At 29.0% G+C, this 21469-nt stretch overlaps 2 protein-coding genes across 3 annotated transcripts in view; one reads left to right on the forward strand and one right to left on the reverse strand.

The window, feature by feature from the left end:
- Positions 1-214: 214 nt before the first annotated feature.
- On the reverse strand, positions 215-13626 carry LOC133319479 (pro-corazonin). Of its 2 annotated transcripts, none has more exons than XM_061524047.1 (3): positions 13509-13626; positions 1434-1626; positions 215-718 (listed from the first exon to the last, which is right to left on the reverse strand). In XM_061524047.1, exons 2-3 carry the CDS (start codon positions 1623-1625, stop codon positions 617-619), a joined length of 294 nt encoding a protein of 97 aa, XP_061380031.1. In that variant the 5' UTR covers position 1626; positions 13509-13626; the 3' UTR covers positions 215-616. The 2 variants fall into 2 exon arrangements, with proteins under 2 accessions (XP_061380031.1, XP_061380032.1); XM_061524048.1 differs by lacking the exon at positions 13509-13626 and adding an exon at positions 5707-5776 and having other exon boundaries at positions 218-718.
- The window catches only part of LOC116774628 (lateral signaling target protein 2 homolog), a 31752-nt gene continuing 23484 nt past the window's right edge, over positions 13202-21469 (forward strand). Inside the window, exon 1 of the mRNA XM_032667317.2 lies at positions 13202-13431. Coding sequence (XP_032523208.2) covers positions 13369-13431 — 63 coding nt within the window. The 5' untranslated portion in view covers positions 13202-13368. The remainder of the gene's footprint in view (positions 13432-21469) is intronic.

The raw sequence follows: 21469 nt of genomic DNA on the forward strand, positions 1-21469 counted from the left end.
AACGAAGAACTTAAAACGCTCCGTATTGAGTGTAACGACCTCGTGGTAAGCCGTCAAATAGTCATCATGTATAATAGTTAGATACAATCATTAAATATTAAGTTAAAAATCTTCAATTAAGTCAATGTAAACTCTGACGATACAATGCCCGTACAACAGGATTATAAAACTCGGTAATAAAACATTATCAACTTCGTAATAGTTTATTTAATAATAAAGAACATTTTTCTCATATATTTTCTTAACATAAATATAATAATTATCAATAATTCAATACGTAAGTTATACGAGTTCCTGAGTAATAATAGTCAAGGTATAATGAATTAAATCTATTATATAAGATTTAATAAGATTAGTTACATATAGATTATATATATATATTCATTTCAAAGCATAAAACCAGCCTTAATATGCTTTGAAATTTAATTAAAATACTGGCTTTATACAATAATCATATATATTTTTTTATTTTTATTCAATACATACTTTGATCCCGTGATTTTAATATTTTATTTGCGTCGCCATCTTGGTTCAAATAATAATATCCTATAGTAGTAATAGTTGGAATGTTAAAAATAAGTTGTTTTTGGAATTTGATTTTTTTTTTCATTTTTTTTTATTGAAACACGTCGTAAAGAGATTCTCGGTTCGCTTTCAAGGATTTCCTTTCATTCGTCGTCTGTTCCTTTTGATCATAGTAGCCACAGGGTTCTAGTAACTGTAAAAAATAAAAATGTAAACCTATACAGTTATTGTAATATGAAAGTTGAAATTATCAACAGTATTTTTTCATTTATATCTAGAATCTCAAATTTGATTACTGTTACTTTTGTAAATTAGTACTATCATAGATTTTTTTTAACAAAAAAGAAATAAAGCTAACAAAATTAGTATCACTTAAAGTTGGTAACGAGTTACCAAAAATAATATTAATTTTATATAATAATAAAAATATTCAAAACTCCACAACCTCGTTATTTCTCGATATTATTAAAAAACTGTATTATGAAACAATTCAATATATATCTCACTGATCTCAACAAATATACAACTCTAAGTATAGATGAACATTCTTATAAATTACTATTACGCCATCTTCTAACATCCTTTGATAAAATTCCACGTATACTATAGCTTCTATACCATAGAAAGGTTTGACGAGTAACTTTGAAATAATATATATATATATATTTTGAAACGTGTATTGCCGTTAGGCCTGCGGCTTTTACAGCGTCACCGGAAGAGTGGGCCAGTACTGGGACCGGCGAAATAATGTTAGTTTAGCCAATAAGTTATATTGGAAGCTTTAAATTGAATTTTAAATTTAGTACAACAGACCTACTCGTCAGTTTTACTTGCCAATAAACAGTGATGGGAAGTAACTGATTAATTATCGATGTTTTACTTGGAGTAAGGAATTCTTTTAAACTTACACTGTCAGTGAGCGACCTTCCTCTCAGAAGTGCTCTCAGCTTATGCATCTGACACGGGCTGAGAATCTTTTGAAGGTCGTTGCTACTTCCATCTCTCTTCCCATTCGTCCAACCTCTGGAATACTGGAACGTCTGCGAGGCGGCTGATGATAACGTCACTAGGATCAGGAGTAGAGCGATGTTTCGTGACATTCTGAGGAATTTACTTATTATTTATAGTTATTTACTACATTTGTACTGATTTCTACTATTTATATGGGATTAATAGAAATGTATAAATAATTCGCAATCTTGAAAAATTTGTCAACGATACTGTACTATTCGTACCTAGGTATGACAGGGGTTTTCCACAGTGAAATACATGTTGAGTTTCTTTATTCGATAAGGTTTAAGAAAACCAAATATAAGGATTTTGGTTTTAACATCTTGAGAACAAATTTGTACTTTTTTCCAATATTTTTATCTTAACGCACCAGAAGCCTGGCTTATTTATATAAAATCAATTTGTTTTTGTAAAACTAATTGACAAGGAAGAGAAATCGCACTAACATGACAAATGCATTTATATTTAATATAGTCACATGTGAAAACTTCCTACGACTGCGATTATGATATCCTCGACGAAGAAAGTTATAGATCTATTTTAATTTACATCTCAAATGTATTGATTTTCCTACAGTAATTTTATCACAAACAATGAATCACTTCACTTATGATTATAATTTCCACAATTCAAATCACTAACAACTTCTTGTTTATTACAAATAAAACGACGATTTAACATTTCATTAAAAATACACGAAGAAAACTTATTAAAGACAAATTAAATTAAAAAAAAAAATCATCTATTTTAAAATCAACGGTGGAAAAATGTGTAAAGGAACTGCAATTAGCCTTAATAATAGTGGTTCGATTTTCATAAGGCGTTCCCTGTAATTATCGATTCCAAGCAATTATTCAGAACTGTTCCACTTCTTAGTAACTTGTTTTCATTAAGTCAACAAACTTATATCGCAAATTGAGATTCGTTATTTCATTTCCAATTTTAGTATTTAATAAATCGATGTCTATATTTGTCATCGTTTATTTCAAACTGAAATATGTAATACAGTTAAATTTGAGGTAATTCTAATTGGGTCCTATTAAAATAAAGGCACATAATAATTTCTATGTTTAATATAAAAATCTAATAACCAGGTATGTGGATTCATATGGATCTACTTATAATAAATTATAAAGAGCATGACAATTTATGTATGTTTGTATAGAAGTATAGATGTTTCCTGCTCTCTTTTGCAAAACCAACTAAAGTTATTTTGATGAGGCTCTATGATAGTGTGATTAAGACATCAAAGTAAGACAGGTTGTTATTTATCCCGAAATTCTTTTTAGTTGTCGCATTATCAAGGCATAATAGTTGTATTGTGGATGAAGTTAGGTGACGTAAACACTAGATGTCGCTAGCGGTTCACGGTTGGTTACCACATCTAATGATTTTACACACTACATTTCTCTCTGAGACTGGATCCAATTTTGAAACCTTGTAAGGCGCAGGCAAAAACTAGTGAAATAACATTTTAATTTAACTATATCTGAAACACATTTATATGTTTGTATATATTTTTGTTCAAATTAGGGAATAATATTTTTTTAAGGTTCTTTTTGCACTTCAATCCAATTAACATCGTTAGACAAAGGACCAAGTAATTAGACTAATTCGCGAAAGGCTTGCAGTTGTTTATTTTGAATAGAATATTTTGTTAGTGCTGTGGATGAATGGCTTCCTATTTGATATTAAGACATAATAATATTCTAACTCCTTTTTGACATTAACATATGTATATATGCTTAATGCAGTACAGAAGTTCAGCATCACATCCAACGACAGTGTCTTTGTTATACACAGTTCAATGTTTATATTGAAATATATAAAAAAAATTATTACCTATAAACGTCATGTTTTCGAATTTAGAACCTAAAAACATCTTTCTGGAAAACTCCCACAAACAATTTCTCCTTAACGTATTTCTTTGCAGTAACGTAATTATTTCATACTGTTATTAAAATTCTCCGTAAATTAACTAACTGCTTTTGAATTAAAAATCAATAATAAAACGATTTTCTTAGAAATTTTCAAGTCTTAATAAATTTTTATTTCTGCGAATACGCGCAGCACTCAAATAGAGATTTTTCTGTTAACCAATATGCTCAAAGCATAAATGTTTACATATTTTTTATAGTAAGGATTTCTTTGGGGTGAATACTATAAAAATATAAATACCAATAAAAGCTCTGTACATTCTACAAAATGTTATCGAGTTGAAGACGGGTTCACCGCCTACTATGTTATTTAAGTTACTTAATAAATTAAAAAAGCAACATGTCAGTGATAAATGATTTATAGCAAATAATACTCACGTTTATTTAATTTCTGTGTTAATATTTACGTTCGTCTATGAAACTATGTAATATATTCTGCATATTTTTCTGTAATTTTGTCGTTTATGCTTATGTTTGATCACGTTAAAATAAAGAAATTGAATTTTATAAGATTTAAAAATTCACACAAATGATAGTATTAATGTAGGCTTATGAAGGAAAAACTGAAAACGAAAAATTGTACGTACAACGTGATGATTTAAACAAGTGGTAAGAGGCAGATAATATATTAGAAACCAAACATCACAGCGACAATTTGTATTGTTTATAATAAATTAATAGAAGTATTTAAAATATCAAGATCTCTTTATTTATATAAAAAAAATAAGTTAATTGTACATCAAAATAACATTTTAATAAAATTTTATGAATCCATCATGTCCTTATAATATAATCCTTTCATGTTAGGACTATATGTATGGATGTTTGTTACTCTTTTATGCAAAAAGCGCGTAACGGTATTTGATGATACTTTACGACAATGTAGCTTAGACAGCGGACTAAGACATGACATATAATATATTCCTGTATTCCGTGTAGTTCCCGCGACATCACGGCATAACAGATTATCTACGAAGTTCCGTGACACAGATAATAGATGTCTCTGACGGTTAGTTCCAAAAACATTATACATTCCTCACTGAGTCAAATTCCGAAATAAACAGGGTAAAATCGCGCTCAAAAACTAACAGGTACATATATGAATGATTTATATGTATAACACCTTGCTATCCGTAAATATAAATGCTGACGTATTCAAAACGATATTCAATATAGTTTCATATCCTATTACTCAATAAAGATAACAACATGTCATTTGAACCTCGGTAACGACACCTCTACGTTCGGTTCGTTCGTTTTATTTTAATTTGATATTGTTTTTCTAGCGGTACGTTCACATATATGTAAATATTTAAATCTGTTTTTAATAAACATATTATTGGAAGACAAAATCATTGCGGACTAAGTCGCGTTACTTATATGTATATGACTTGCAACACTTAATGTCTTTTTTAAGTCAATAACAAATTTGATAATATATAAATCGAATGTCTTTTTTTGTTTGGAATCAACTTAAGGTCGTTACTCGTCTGAAGGACTTGTATTAAATTTTTAGAGGGAGCTATTTAGATTTAAGTTGGCGTGAGTTCAATGCAGGTTCCGACTTACCCCGATAAGGGTAATGAGTCGCCCCAGGAGAATATAATGCCTATCTATAAAAAAACGACTGAAATCCTTTGATATATTTTTATCTTAAAGGGAATACGTGGCGTAGACGGACGATTTTCATATTTTTCTATGTGTGAATTCACTTCATTCATTGTACTACGAATGTTTTGTTTGTTAGATAAATTTTAATTTCAAAATCGTAATATTTTTTTTTAATTACAAACTGTACGTTATACATAATAATCAAAAAACAGTGAAAGGTAGTATATGTAAATAAACATTAAATTATAATTTATAAAGTTAAGAATTAAATTAAATAAAAGTTAAAGATTTTTTGATTATTGATGTACTTTTTAAACGTAAATATATTTTTTTATCTTCAAAATTTACGAGAGACAATCTGTCTTAATCTGTTTCAAATCAAATTCAAGTACTAAAATGGCATCCAAAAAATTTCGATAAGTCAATAAATCAAAATGAATGTATTTTAATGAATAATAAATAATAATTATTATCATTTACAAGTCAAAAACTCTTCATTTAAAAATCAGACAGTTGAAATGAGCTTAAATTAAGAAGTATTTTAAAATATTATATAAAAATTTAAATATAAATGAAATAAAAAAAGCATTTATATGTTATAAGAAAATTCACATATATTTACCTGGTACAATATTCCCCTTCTTATTATATATACTAATATTATTTTATTTCGTCACCTCGCACAATCGACGGTGAACTGTTCTCTTGAAACGGGACTTATCCCTTTTATACGCGTCCGAGCTACGTCACCGACGTTGGATACTACTTTGAACACCCACTTATTTTATTATAAATAAATACATATATATATATTACGTATTAATACATAATATATTTGAGACATATTATACAATTGTAACAATGTTAATTTTATAATATCGCTAAAATAACTTATATGTAAATGAAAACGTAAATAAAGCTGGATAATATTCGTATTTTAAAACATTATATAATAAATTTCAAAGCTGATTTAATTTCAATAAACTACGTCGCGTGTGCCTTTGTACCTAACTCAGAAGTAAAAGACTGTGAAATAATTTCAAAAAGAAATTAATTAGAACAAATATGTAAATATTCAAAAACATATTCGTAAATTATACATCTGTATAAATGGTTTCCTTTTTAATCTTTATTTAGACTGTATTTGTGTTAAAATGATTATTGGTGTAGATGAAAATATCCTGAAAATATCTGTTGATCCTTTAACATTTCTTTCGTAAATTAATATTGACGGTTATTTATTTTATTGAGGGTTATTCATGATACTTTATTATACAGCAAATACATTTAATTACATCAAGAATCCATTGATTTTTAAAAATGACGTTACTTCTATTATTAATTTTATCTTATTTATTAATTCAATGACATACCTAGTGTCTATATACTACATAATCTTATGTAATCCTTAAAAAAATAGTTTATTTATTATTGTAAATAATTTTAAATAGAATATCAATAGTTCTGGAAGCGTCACAAGTGTTATATAGAATTTGTTTTGATTTGCTAATAGAATTTAACAAAAACAGTATGCTTGGCACAAGCTTACTTCGTCACAGGATATTCGAAAGATTGTGTGTTTTTTACTGCTAATGTCCTACATTTATATTATAATGTAACAAGATTTATGAATAAAAAAAAAACTAATTACGCTCCGTACTAACTAATTAGTGTTCATATAAATACAGTTTTATAGTCCAAACATAAAGTAATCAACATTGTAACAAAAAATTGTCTTTAAGAATGAAGCCCAATTAACTTCATTATTGTTAGAGGAGTCGTAGCGTTTATTCGAGCGTTATTTTATCAGGATCTGCGAAGATATTTCTTATTACAATGCAAAAGCACTAAATTTGATATACCAAATCAACCGATGGGTATATTTCTTCAAGGTGAGCTTTTGTTATAGACTAAAACCATCATAGGCATGGCGACTGCAACTGTGGTAAACCTCAGTCCCCAGAAAACTGGCAGATGCATCTAAATGTTGAGAACATTCTTCTTTAATGATATCCTCTTCATTAGATTAGAGTTGGTTTTGCGTGGACTATAAATTGATCTATTGTCATACCAGAAGAGTGCACACGACAATTGAATTTTATCAAGCACCTTCCAACGCTGCATGCTTCTACTGTGGTGTGGGAGACAGGGCGAGACTTCACTCTCTTGTTGAAGGACATACTGATTTCCCAGAATAATACGACAAAAAAAACTATTGGCCCCAAAATGCCCGACTTTGCAGCTAGTTTCGTAAACAAGAAGATATTAAGCAATACAAATTTTAGTCCCAGAGAGTAGAAATTATTTCAATAAATTTAAGCAATCAATTGTAGCGAAAATTTGCGGGTTAACCTCAACCTGTGGGTCAGATTCAATTCAGTTGAAGAACCTCAAATTTATCTGACATGAGATCGAGTTATTTTAGGAAGGTATTTTTAGGGCTAAACAGAAATCAAAGAGGTAAGACTATTTTGCTATTCGTAAGAACCATCCAAAGCAGTAACTGGTTCTATTCGAAGGTTTAGGAGTATCTGAAATTTTTTTCTCAGAGAAACAAAATGATTGTTCAACAAAGTTTATGGCTTCGTTAGAGTTGTCGATTGAAGTGGTAATGTACACTTGAAGATTGTTACCATAATGACGACAGGGTGAAACGAAAAATTTAGTGATTATTAGATTAGAAGAGAAAGATGGCACCTCTTTCTGTGACTGTGACATATGTGGCTGATGAAAGGCGTAAAACCGGTAGTTAACAGTAGAATAGATAAAATCCAATACTTTCAATGTATTCTGACTAAATTCTTTAATCTTATATTTACCCTATTGCCTCCGAATATACGTGGTTATGAAATTGACAAGATTTGTTATTTGTTATTATGCCTAAAAAATATCCTATTTTATTTTGTGTATATAAAATTTGATATAAGGAACATCTAGTTCGATAGATCAATGTTTCACAGAATATCTTTCGCTCTGTAATCACAAACTAATTGTTATATCTCAATACACCATGAATGAACTTAATTAATAACCTTTAAATTAGGACCGAACTTATTAATTTACCATCGATGATATCACAAATTAAGGGGAAAAATATCTTCTTAATTTCAATAAGATTATACATATAAAACTGAGTAATATCTATATTTATTTAGTTTGCGAGAGATTAAAAAAAAAACAAAATAGGTTTTATATATATAGATGTCACATTGCAATAACCTATGTTAACTTTAATTCCTTCTTTAACAAAGTGACCATAGTATTTAATCTTTGACAATATTTAAGACAAATATTCAAAGTTTTCATAACGGCGGCTTTTTTTGTACCTTAAGTATAAGAATGACGTAATTTAATTTATTGTTTCAATGTTTAACTATAACCGTAAAAGATAATGTTTAAATTTAGTAAATTATAACGCGATCAAATTTCCGATAGGTCTATAAAAAATCGTCAAATTACTTTCTATTAATTAGCTATAATGGTTGAACGGTTACCGAATTACAGTGAGTTTTGTTATTGTTGTTTTAATTTTAACTCGCTTTGACACAAAGGATATAAAAAGGTCGTTAGAAAATTCGTAAAAATTTAAATAAAGACGGTAGATTGAAAAAAGAAAGCTGTAGTGCCGTCCGATAAATAAGACGCTTAAAAGGAGACACTGTTTTATAAAGCAATGAAGTTGTTATTATCTGTATCAATTAAAGTAAAATGAAATGGCTATCTCAAGAAACTTTTCTTATTAAAAATGAAATCACCTCAGTTTTTCGTCAGTCTATTGCATGTCGCATTGTAATGTGAAATTGAGAGGCTAAACAGTGTTGTTTCAGCAACGCCAACGGCTCGCATCAGCTGATTACTTAGCGCAAGTTTGCCTTGTCACACTACATATGAGGCGTTTGTCATTTTTTGTTTAATTTCCTACATTAATAGTGTAATTTGCAAACAATTTTAAAAGAAAATGTAAGAGGTATAAAACAAATATCATGTGCCAATGGAAATATTCTGTGTGTGTGTTTTGAATTGCAAGTGTCCTTTGTAACTTAGTATAATAAAATACACCTTTTTTTAAATAATATCTCTTCTTTTTACATTCAGTGTGTAATTATGAAACATCATAACCATACGACAGATGTTTTGATCGTTGGTTTATATGAATATTGGATTAATTTTTTAACCATCGTGTAAACTATAATATGTATAAGTGAAATTAATATTTTCGGATTACTACGCGTTATTTCATTATCTTTAAAACTACATACTCCCGACGTTTCGGTTACTTTGCAGCAACCGAGCTCAGGGGCAGACGAGATGTAATAGTGATTATAAATGAATAAAATTAAAAATGTTTTATTGTTTTATTTTGAATTAGTCAAATTTATAAATGAGATTTTAAACGTTGTCCCGTAAATGTTTGGTTACATATCGACAATCGAAAAAAAAACTCTTAACTACAGAATTAGTGTTGCCCAAAATCGGCCTTGGTCTTGTTTTTGGATTTTTTGAATTTAAACAAAACCAAGACCAAGACTGACTGCGCAAGATTTAAGCAAGAATAAGACCAAGCCTGCAAGACTCTTGCGTCTTGCAGTTAGGGTTGAGTGTCGTTTCTTCGTTGACTATGAGATGCAAAATTTTTTTTTTTTTGGAAAATTAGTCTTATGTGAATGACGAATACTAGGTACCAAAAACAAACGTACATAACGAATGAAAATATCCATTGCAAGAGAAAAGAGTGCATCCCTAGCTTTGACCATCGGCATTGTGTGTGATTGTGAGCGGTGCCTTGTCGGCATCATCAAAGGCTGGAGACCTCTCATATAAATTTTGCAGCTATTCGGAAGTACCCGGTCAAGATACACGCGCCGGCTTCTATTCCGCTTACAAACAATCGTCGCTTCCGCGCCGCACGCACAATATTTTACACTGTTAGCATTGCCGCCACAGATTACAATTTATCTAATGAATAAAATAAGTTTTTGGGTGCTTAGAATAGATTCGAATACATTATGCTTATCTGTTCTGTGTGGTTTTAAAACACAAAGTACTTAAATATGTCGTCACTCATTTAATAAAAATTGTAGACACTTTAATACACTTCAAACGTGTAAAATTTTTCTATAATAGTAATCAAATAATATAAATAGCGTGCAATAAGATTTGTGTACTATTTAGGAGCCCGAATATAATAATATATGAGAGAACCCTTTAAATACATAAATTGATATATTCACTGTTGCAACACAATATATTTATGCAAATATTCATTTACATGTAAAGAATAAATAGTTTTTCACAATTTTAATTCGAGGAATAAACTCCAAAGTCAGTGGACCGGACAAGCTTAATTTAAATTATATACTCATATTATATAATACAAAAAAATTACATATAGAAAACAAAATGAATTTAAAGAAAGTACATAGAATTTTGAAGAAGAAAAAAGGCAGGAAACATGTAGGAAGACGTAAAGTACTGATGTAATATAAATGACTATCAGTGCGTTTTCGTTGAAGAAGGAATTGACGCAGTCTGAATAAGTAAATAAAAAATATTACATTAAATATAATAAGTATGACACATAATTGAATAAAAACGAAAAATAAACTATACAGAATATGCGATATCAAATTATATGTGGTATGTTACCGAGAAAATGTTTACTTTCTTAATATTTCAAAAGTTACAGTGTCCAAAATTTAAATCGTGAAATGATTAGACATTTATTAATTTGGTTGGTCTTTACCATGGCTATGTTAATTCAAGATCAAAATGTACCTACTTTGTTGCGTTGTTCTAATATCTAAAGTAACGTTTAATAAATAGCGATAGGCTAAAGGGTAATTGCATTTGGGCAACACTATTCATAATCTACCATAACCATTATTTTTGGATTTGGCTATCTCATAGAAGTATTAAATAATAATAAAAGTTACCAACAAACAGTATAAAAATGTTACATTTGTGAAAATAGTATAAGAATTAATAGCAAATTGAAAAATTTTTTTTTTTTATTTGTCCAATAACATATTCCTATGAATGAGATCTAGGATTTTCTTGAGTATTCATTGAAATAAAATTAATATTTCTCGGATTTACTGCACGGTTATAATTATTTCTAATAACATATCCCCGACGTTTCGGCTGCTTTGCAAGCTTTTGCTTTTGTCCGTGATCACGGGCACATCTCGTCTGTCTGTCAAAACTGTAGAAACTCAGAAAACATTAGTTTTATAATTTGATATTCGTATGAATATTTATGTAATGAATTTTATTTTTTTATGAATTTGTGAAAATTAAATTAAATTGAATGTTAAAAGACAATGTTATAACTTTTTTTTTTAATACAGAAACCATATAATATATCTCAGTACAGCGTCGATAGGACACTATAAAACATTTAATAGTACACGTAATACTTTTTGACTTCGCGAAATAAGAAAAAAGCCCCAAAACAATTTGGCTTCATTTAACTGGATATCGATACCTTTGTTCTTAAACAAAACAAAATATTGTTATCAAAGTTATTGTATATCGATAATAGCATGATATTTTCCTTGATCTTTAAAGAATGTAAAACGATATTATTATTGACAAAATCTACAACTGTTACAGTATAATTAATAAATATATTGTCAAATACTTTGAAATAGAAGGCTTGATGTATCTACACATTTGTTCTTTTCTTTTATACGTTAAAACTAATTGAAAAGATATAATAAAACTTATCTTTACATAGATCATAACAACTTAAGATGGTATTTTCTGCTTAAATTCTGTATATTATAGTTTTCATTGAAAAAAAAACAGTAGTCATTTGTATCAAGTCACGTGTCCCAAAACATAGATGATTGTTCGTTGATAGATGGCGCTGTAGGTTGGTTACTTTAAGTATTGTTATCGTTACAAATTAACAAAGTATTCATTACTGTTGAATTTGAAATCTGGTATTATCATACAATTGTTCATTTTGTTTTCCTATTTTCACCCCAATACAAAAGACATTTATTAAGAAAAATCTTTTCTTAGAGCTTTCTGTTCCGCAAAAATGTCTATATATAACACTAACAAAGTTTAACCCGGGCGTATGAGGCAGGACCCGAAACACAAGGTGACTGTTTAAATAGTCGCTCGAGAGTGTAAATTACCGTTCTTATAACGAGTGTATTGAGACTGGAATCGTTTGTAATTTCCTCGCCCGCTCCCACAATTAGGGTCAGCAACGCATCTGCAATATAAGAGATGTTGCAGATGTCCATGGGCGATGGTGACTACCTTCCATCAAGTAAGCCGTCTGCTCCTTTGCCGCCGTTGAATTAATAAAAAAAACAATCAACGTTATGTATATAAAGAGAGAGATGTGGACCTGGTATGAAAAATGTAGGAATCCTCCAATGAAGATTAAAATTTTTATATTAGCTCTTTTAATTGTAATTGTACAATAAGGAATATGTTAGTAAAATATATATACATACATTACCTTTATTAAAAGTATTATAATTGTAAAATGTACTTTAAATAACCTTAAATTACTTATAATTCTAAATAAAACTATCGGTACTCTGGTTCTGAAGGAGAATTTTTTATAAGGAATATCAAAACAAAACCAATTATGTTTCATTACACTAATAATCATAATTTTGCAATTTTTAAATGATTCATGACATTCGAATGAATTCGACATTATGTGCATAGTCTGTTCTTGCTGAGCCCAGTATAATAATTATCTACTTGGTAGATATTTTTCTATATTTTAAACGACAAATGCTCTTACCATGGTGATAATTTTAAACATTTTCTTAAATATTTATACTTTAAATGTAAAACGATATGTTATAGAAAAATATTTTGCCGGTAGCAAAATAAAAATATATAGTTCAGGTTTAATGAATGAATGACAAACTGGCAAATAAATGCAAAATAATCCTATTTACTTTATAATTTTTATCAAGTTTTTTATTGGTTGTGATTTCATTGTTTTTCTTTTATTTTATTTTACCATAAAGTTTTCAAAGAGATCAAATTCTAGTACAAGTATCCGAAAAATTTGTTCATCGTTCAATGTTCAACAATAGAATGGGAAAATTGTATGACGTTCGTGAAGCAAATAGTTGCTCGGTCATTTCATTCATTACTCTCAAACGTGAACGCGATTTGTGGAACATGTCTGCCTTTTGTGTTGTTTGACGTAAATATTGGCAAATTTCCTATTGTGTTTGCATCTGCATGGTGATTTTCAGTGATCTATCGTTTTATAATGAGTGTGTTCATACAGTGATCTGTTCATATGAGGCTGTTATACAAAAGTGGACCAATGGAGTCTCTCAGAAAATGGTTCTACAAACCAAAGGTATGTCAAAAGTAAAAACAATTCCATTCGTAACATGCTAGAATGCAATGACAATCGTAGTTTTTGTTATAAATTACCTTGATATGTAAACGTATTGCGTTGTTTTTAGTCGGTAGGCTTATTATGTCAAATGTTTTTCTAGTCGTTAGCCTTTGTTGTGGGTGAATCACTAATTGTTTCTATTTTTTCTGTCTACCTACTGCTACACAGACTGCACTTACATTGTCAATTTGTACTTCCTTTAGATAAGAACTGCTTTGCAATCAAATTTAAATCCTTTATCATATTTTTATGATTTCATTGTCTCTACTTAGCTGATATAATGGTTTAAAGTTTGTATGACATGAACAGTCATGTCATACAAACAAGTATTAATACAGATTAATACTACAAAAAATACAACATATGTGTAATATACTATATACATTTTGTAAAAGGAAAAAGGCAGAAACAAAGTTCTTTTAAAATATCAGTTTATTTATTATATCTTTTATAGTCTGTTGCTCTATAAACACATTGTTTACAAAATTTTATGGTTTCCAATACTTCTTATCCAAATATTTGACTTCTTAACTACATATTTTATTAAATTTTGTCATAAAAAAGTTTCAAATTAATGATAAATTTATAATAAATATCACAGATCTTAGTCATGTGATATTTTATCATTTAATTTCACATTTACATGTATTTTTATGAGTAAATTAATTTGTTTAAATCATAATGATTTAAAATCTATATTTCTATATAACAATGAATCAATAAAATTAGATAAAATATCTATTATATGAAAAATCACGATTTATAAGATGTAATAAAACCTCATATTTTAATATATTAATTGCTATTTGTTCTTTCTAATTGCATTTGAAATTAAAGTTAATTAGCTCAAGTTGAATTGTTGGAATCAAAGTGAAAAAAACTTCTCATATGATATTTTATTAAATTAAATTATAAATATGCTGATTCACAATATATTTATAGCAATAAGAGCTCGTTATGATTAATTCTTATCCCTATATAAGTCTTAAATGTTGTCACACTATATCATATAATTTAGTTATTTTCCAATCTATTAATTATGTGGAAGAATATTTTATTAACATGGTTATAATTAAATGATATTTTAATTAATTAAATTTAAAATTAACGAAATCGGGCATTCCGTTTAGTGATTGTTGAAATTTTCCGAGATCGTATCCATAAAGTGCAAACTACATCTCTATTTGAATTTTAATTTTCATTGATAACGATAAATATTAATTTAATTACATGAGACATCATTTCAACTCAGTCATGAATATGTACTGCAAGGTTAGGAATAGCAGGAAGTTTCTCAACAAATCAATATAATTATATCAGTCAATGAATTTATTTATATCTTAAGTTCGCAAACATTGTAGTCATATTAAGTCCTATGTAATCAAATTGACAACGTTTGACAATATCATGTTACCATATGTAAATAAACAATTTAGTTGAGATAAAAGTTATTATTAAGATGAGAGGAATGCTTACTGTTTTGAAGTAATTTTCAATTTAATATCTCTGAATAATACATACATATGATATATATATATACATATATTTGTTTATTTCATTTCTTTGTAATTATTAACAAAACTTTATTGAACTTTTATGATTATTTCCAAATAGTCACTGCATAGAAGGGGTTCTGTTGCACATATTTTAAGAACTAGACTGTAACATACTATGTTAAAGACTGATAGTAATTTTCCATAGAATCATATTTTTTTTTTATTAAATCATTTAATTGTTCTTTGTTTACTCCAAAACCTTAATTTGTCATTCTAGCGCTGTAAGCAATAAAGTGATTTTCATAAATTTAATTTAATAGAATTTATTTCAATAACCAGATGTATCTTTTGATATAACTCAATTTTTTATTTATAAATAAATACAGATAAAATATCTCCGGCTGGCATAAAGTATATTAATAGCATATAATTTATCTGAATTATTTATGAATTTCATTGTCTAAAGATAGCTCTGATGTGTTTTATTTAGAAATAAATCATATGTAACTTAATATAAATAATAATTTTTTATTAGTAGAGTAACTTGATTACTGTCAAATATTAACCTTCATAGGTAATTTATTGAATGGTATTTTTTGTATTGATCTTCAACCATTCTATGAGATAAATGTATTAAGGCTCCTTCACACACGTTATGCATTAAGCTCTTAATATGAACTAAGGTGAAGGGTCAATTGTTATGTATCGTAAGAGCTTGAATACTTTAAAGCATATGTCTTTCAATTGATAATAGCAGTTACATAAGAGCTTAATGTAGAATGTAATAATTTTTTGCATTTTAAAAACTCTTCTTACTAACCGGCAGTATGTTTTTCCATGAACATCACTGTTTCAAATAACAATTATTGAATTTCAAGCCCATATATTTGTATGAGAATGTTATTGATGAAATAACAAAATGTATTTAAACGCTGGACCATCCTACTTATACTGTTCCAGTGTGTATACATTTATTGTATTTGTGTGAGTGGATTTTTTTATTGTTCCATGAAATCACAAGTATGGTTAATACTGTAAAGTTCATGTCCCTCAAACATATGGGCCGAGAGTGTAGAGTACTTGGGTAAACCTAGTACATAGAACTACATAAATTTTTACATAAAAAGACAGCAAAAAAAAAAACTATTTTTGACAACTCTCCAATGGTGTCATTTTGTGCATTAAGTATCTATTTACTTTTAGGGTCTGCATTAGAGTTAATCTTCTACTTCGACCTTCTTCTTTTCTTGATAAGTAATTGCACAATTATAACAGATTTTACTTGGATATTTAATTAACTTCTATGGAAAATGTAATATCTATATTTTTAAATATTTTGGGAATGTATCATATATAAAGAGATGAAAGCTCTCATCATTCAATGGATCACCAGTGCCAGATCCAGTGCCGGATCCATCGCGTTGCAGGGAGAAGAGCTTCAACAATGCCTGGGACTTGCATATGTTTAAAGGGGCCCCTAACTAACGCGCGTTAAACGCTCACCTCCACTGTCCAAGCTCCTCTCTCTATGTAACCAAATTTGAAAAGAACCTACTAGGGCTGCCTTCGAAGTACGTTCCAAGAACGAATTGATGTGAGTTCTGGACAGGCCCAAGTCTTTTAGTAGGTTGTAGAGAGATTTAAGCCGTTATACCTCTTGCTCCCACTTCTATTACGTATAAATCCACGACGAACCTATTTCGAGTGAGTTCGTTTGAGAGCTCGTAATATTTATTGACCTTGATGGCATGGTCTTTGGGGATGTTGGTTTCACAAGGAACCGTAAGCTCTATTATCAGAACGCGTTTTAAAATTCGCGAATACATAAATATGTCTGGTCTGGAGGTCAACGCAAAAATATCCTCTGGGATTTTGTATTATTATACTCATACGTATCCATCATTATTATCCAAATCATATATACATATATATAAATGACGAATAAAATTTCTATCGTCAATGTATTGTTTATCTACAAATAAAGAATACATTTAAATATTGTTAACCTTTTTCAATAACTTATCTTTTTTTTATCTGTGGGTGTTATCTGTCCTTGTTTGGCAGATGTCATTCGTGTATTCTTGTCTCCTTCATGCACTTTCACTTTTTTTGCAGCTTTCCCAATAGCAAGAGAAACTCGGCCATTCTGCCAAATGTTTTGCGAATGTTGCCACTCATTAAAACTATTTAGGCTTTTTTATACGGATATATTTTAGTGTTAGGCTAAACGGCATTGTTATAGTGATCCATAGCTTGAAGTAAAATTTGGAATATGCATAATCTATATTTGGAACACTGAATTTTTAATGGCATTATTGATATTAAAGTGGTTTTTGTTTAGATTTTATTGTTTTTAGATATGGTCAATTGACCACAGCTGTATACGCGTTCCGAATTCAATTGCCTTGATGTTATAGCAGGCGTTGTCTAATCCGGAACACTATTTATGTTTATTTATGATTTATTGTTACGAAAAAGTTTCTCGCGTGTTTGTTTAATGAATTATACACAAAGATTAAGCCTGATGGATGGATAAGAGCTATTTTTTGCATTTAAATCACCACGCAATCTCGAGATGGAAAAGGTTTAAAATCAAATGTATATTTTATACGTATTTATATTTCAGTAGAAGAAATTTTAAAGTATTTATACCATCCGACGAAATTTATTCCGAATAACATTATATGATGTGTTTTTATCTTTATCTTATGATCTTTTATCTAATCTATATCTAGTAAAAATTATTTTATATCTTTATCATTTCCAATGTGGTAACACAAACGTATGCTTAGCACAGGTTGACATCATCACACTACAAACGAAGCGTTTCACGTTTAACATTAATAAACTTGTAATACTATAATGTTCGAGAAGCTGTTAACGCTCCGAACGTTGTGTGTCTATTAAAAACTTGTGCTAAGCATATTGCACAGTTGATCTAAATTTACTTATTAATTTGACTGTCATTGAAATTGGACTTGATAATGTTATAGTTTAAAATTAATTATATACAAGACCGATAAATTTCTACCTACTACATCAATTACAATCTCCTGAACCTATCAAGAATTAAGTTTAAAACTCGGTTTGAGAAATACTACTACAGCAGTAATTACTAGTATTAAGTAATATAATGCCTAATAATTTTTATTACTTCAATGCTTATAAAAAAGTTAATGCATATTTTGAATGATTATCGTAATTTCTTTCTTTTTAGGATTATCTTAAAGTTTTAATTGCATTGATGAGAATATATTTTTTCTCGTCTGTTTGTCTGTCATGCCTTACTTTGAAAAAGGCTGGGCGAACTTTAAAAGGACTTTGATCTAGTAATCCGGACCTTAAAAAAGTGCTTTAGCCAGTGGCAAAGAATTGACATAATAATAAGAAGAGCAAACAAAGTCACATGTAACATCTGGTTAGTTGTTTCTATATGATTGTATCTTGTTTTATTTTGTTGGTGCGGACATTTGAATTACAGTGAGATAAGATCGCAGCATCATCAAAACAATTTTGATTTTCTCTTACCATGATATGTGTATTAAACTAGGGACGAGAAACTAGAAGACTGTATGTGTTGTGTTTGACAACACAAACTCATGGTAATGATACAGAGTATTATTTTTTAATTCTTGGTTTATTATACATGAGGAATGTTTATTAAAGATGTATAAATATATTCCGTGTTTCCAAATCGTAAACAATTTTGCCTGTCTGAAAATAATTCTGACACTTTTTGGCAACATAAATAGCACCGTGATTGGCAGCATATAATAATTAAATTAAAATAGATATAGAGTTTTTCGGAATAATTATGATGTATAAAGGGGGCGTTCATAAAGACGTGAGATGTTTAAGTGGGAGTCGAGTCAAATCTCATCTAATCATATGTTGGAGAGAAGGGGTTCTTGGCAAATATCACAATTTTTTTTTTGCTGAATCAAACAAAAAAAAAACTATTTTAGGTCCATTCAATCCAGATTGTACATGCTTAAGATTTAATCTTGATACGATTAAGATTATTCCCTAATTCGATTGATTACTAGTCTTACGGCTAGTTAGCCGTAAATAAAAACACGAAGCAATTTTTTTTTCATTTTACAATAAAAATCCAACGCGCTTACGTGAGAAACCTACATTCTGAAAAATCTCATGTGAGATTGAGGGTTGGGGGAGGGGGTTGAATAAAAATCTCACAACATCTCACCAAGGGAGGAGGGAGGGATAGAAAAAAAAATTACCTCAGGCAATTTATGAACGCCCCCAAATGTATATAGCAATAAAAATTCTTAATCAGTAATATTTCATCTTCTCAAATGATTTCCGTTTCCAGGTGTCAGATAGTAGGTATTATTGCTTAAAATCATTTTTTTCACGTACTAACCAACATGCGTAGTGAATAAGCGTGATCTATCGTCGATGACTACTAGACGGTTATTTGGTTACAGATTGGCCTGTTTCATCATGTATACGATTTGATGGCGAACAATCCATTGTACGAATATAGTAACTTATAATAAAACTTGGTTCGGATTTTTTGTTTAATTTAAATATGTATTTTTGGTTGTATGTGATATAAATTTATTGCATTATTTTTTTGTAAACAAGGTAGATGAAAATTCTCATGGAATTTAAAACTCTAAACATAAGTCCATTTATGTTTCTTTTATGGCCTGACATATTTGTCGTACGCTCATGACTAAGCCTATGCATACGAGATTTAATAAAATCATAAAGTTTTTACAAAATTTTGAAGACCGACACAAGTAACGAAAAAATGTAAAATTATTAATTGAGTATCCTCAAGAAATAATTACCTCCAAGAGAATATAAGCTTATTACTTTTTGCCTGCTACTTCGTCCGCGTGCCCTTCGCGAAAGTGCTTAGAGAGAAATATCAAATATAAAGTGTGTAAAAATATGATATGGTAACCAACCTTCAGCGACATCTATTGTTTGTGTGACGTCACTTCGTGCACAATACATCTGTTAGGACGTGATGACGCAGGAAGTACACGGAATACTGGGATAAATTATAGCGTATGTCTTATTCTGATGTCTAGGCTACATTACTGTAAGGTTTCACCAATATACATCAAGTCGTTTTGGCGTGAAAGAGAAACAAACATCCAAACATGTCTTCACAATATTACCAATTTATAATATAAGTAGTATTCATTATGGGTAAACTAGCCGTGACTTTAACTTATGTATGACGTTTTTAACTTATGCCAATTTCTATATATTTCAGTTAGACATTTGATATTTAGTTATTTACAAAATAATTTATCAGTAAAATTGGCTATTTCAAATAAAGTTTCGGGGGCCATTCTGATTTTGTTAAGAAACGTTTGTATTTTATGAGAGATGCAAGACACGTTTGTATGAGATGTTTATATATATATATATTACGTACTTATGTAAATATTATTGTTACTAAGAATGTGCCACTTCCTTCTATATAAGTATCTTGATAATTTGCTTAAACCACCCCATCGAGTCGGTGCTCGATAGCTTAGTTGGAGAAGCAATTGAATTTGATATACCGTAGGCCTTAGGTTCGAAATTTACTCGAATTGTATTATTATGTATCTTATATTACTTAACTAAAATATATATAATTAGTAAATGAGATGAGTTTAAAAGATTTTATTATTATTAAATCAATAACGAAGTAGTAATTAAGATATACGAATGTCAATAAATTATAATAGCCTTGGTTATCCGGTTCTATATCATTGTACTGATAAGATAATGTATTTAAACAATTAGATAAAGCTGTAAACGTTATGCTATTTATATTTTGAAGTAAATATGACGGTTTTTATATTTCTTTGTTTTAAAAATGTCACGAGACAGATAATCTCACATTTGTGTACAAATAAAGTAACTTTTCCGCTGTACTATAATTAATCTTTGTAATGGATAGCGCCTCTTAAGAAATACTTCACTTAGTTTTCCATGCTAGTTGTTATAAACGGTTTATACGTACAAATATGTAGTTGTAATTCGAAAATTCTTATAGAGTAAATGAAAGTTTAAAATGTATATTTTCTGTTGTGTCCTGTAATTAGGAATTTTCCAAAGATATCTTCTGTTGATAGGGTAACCGCGTACAAAAGTTGGCTAGGCTGTAAAGTATTTATAGGTTGAAATGCGGTTAATCACTTTGATATGTGTGTCGTTTTTATCAATTCCTATCAGATCTTATCTAAACAACTGTTTATATGAATACAGATGTTGCCTTAGCTTTTGGAAGTCTGATTGGAAGACAAAGTTGTATATTAGGTATAATACTATAGTAATAAAAGACATTTTAAGAGCTTCTATCGGACACTTATGTATTAGAAACCATCAGAAATGCCATATTTTATAAATATAAACATTAATGTGATATAAAACTATACGTTATTATTTGCCTAATTTTATGATATGTTAAAATGAAAGAATTTTATTTCCTTTTGTTTTATTATGCAGTATAATTGAATAATTTTATTACT

Source organism: Danaus plexippus, chromosome 23, assembly GCF_018135715.1.
Source record: "Danaus plexippus chromosome 23, MEX_DaPlex, whole genome shotgun sequence".
Taxonomy (NCBI): Eukaryota; Metazoa; Arthropoda; class Insecta; order Lepidoptera; family Nymphalidae; genus Danaus; species Danaus plexippus.

Bases quoted from the DNA above. Each gene is read 5' to 3' on its own strand.
- LOC133319479 (XM_061524047.1), bottom strand. From the start codon at position 1,625: ATGTCACGAAACATCGCTCTACTCCTGATCCTAGTGACGTTATCATCA. The intron at 719-1,433 runs GTAAGTTTAAAA...TATTTTTTACAG, and splicing joins GAAGGTCGCTCACTGACAGT to TTACTAGAACCCTGTGGCTA.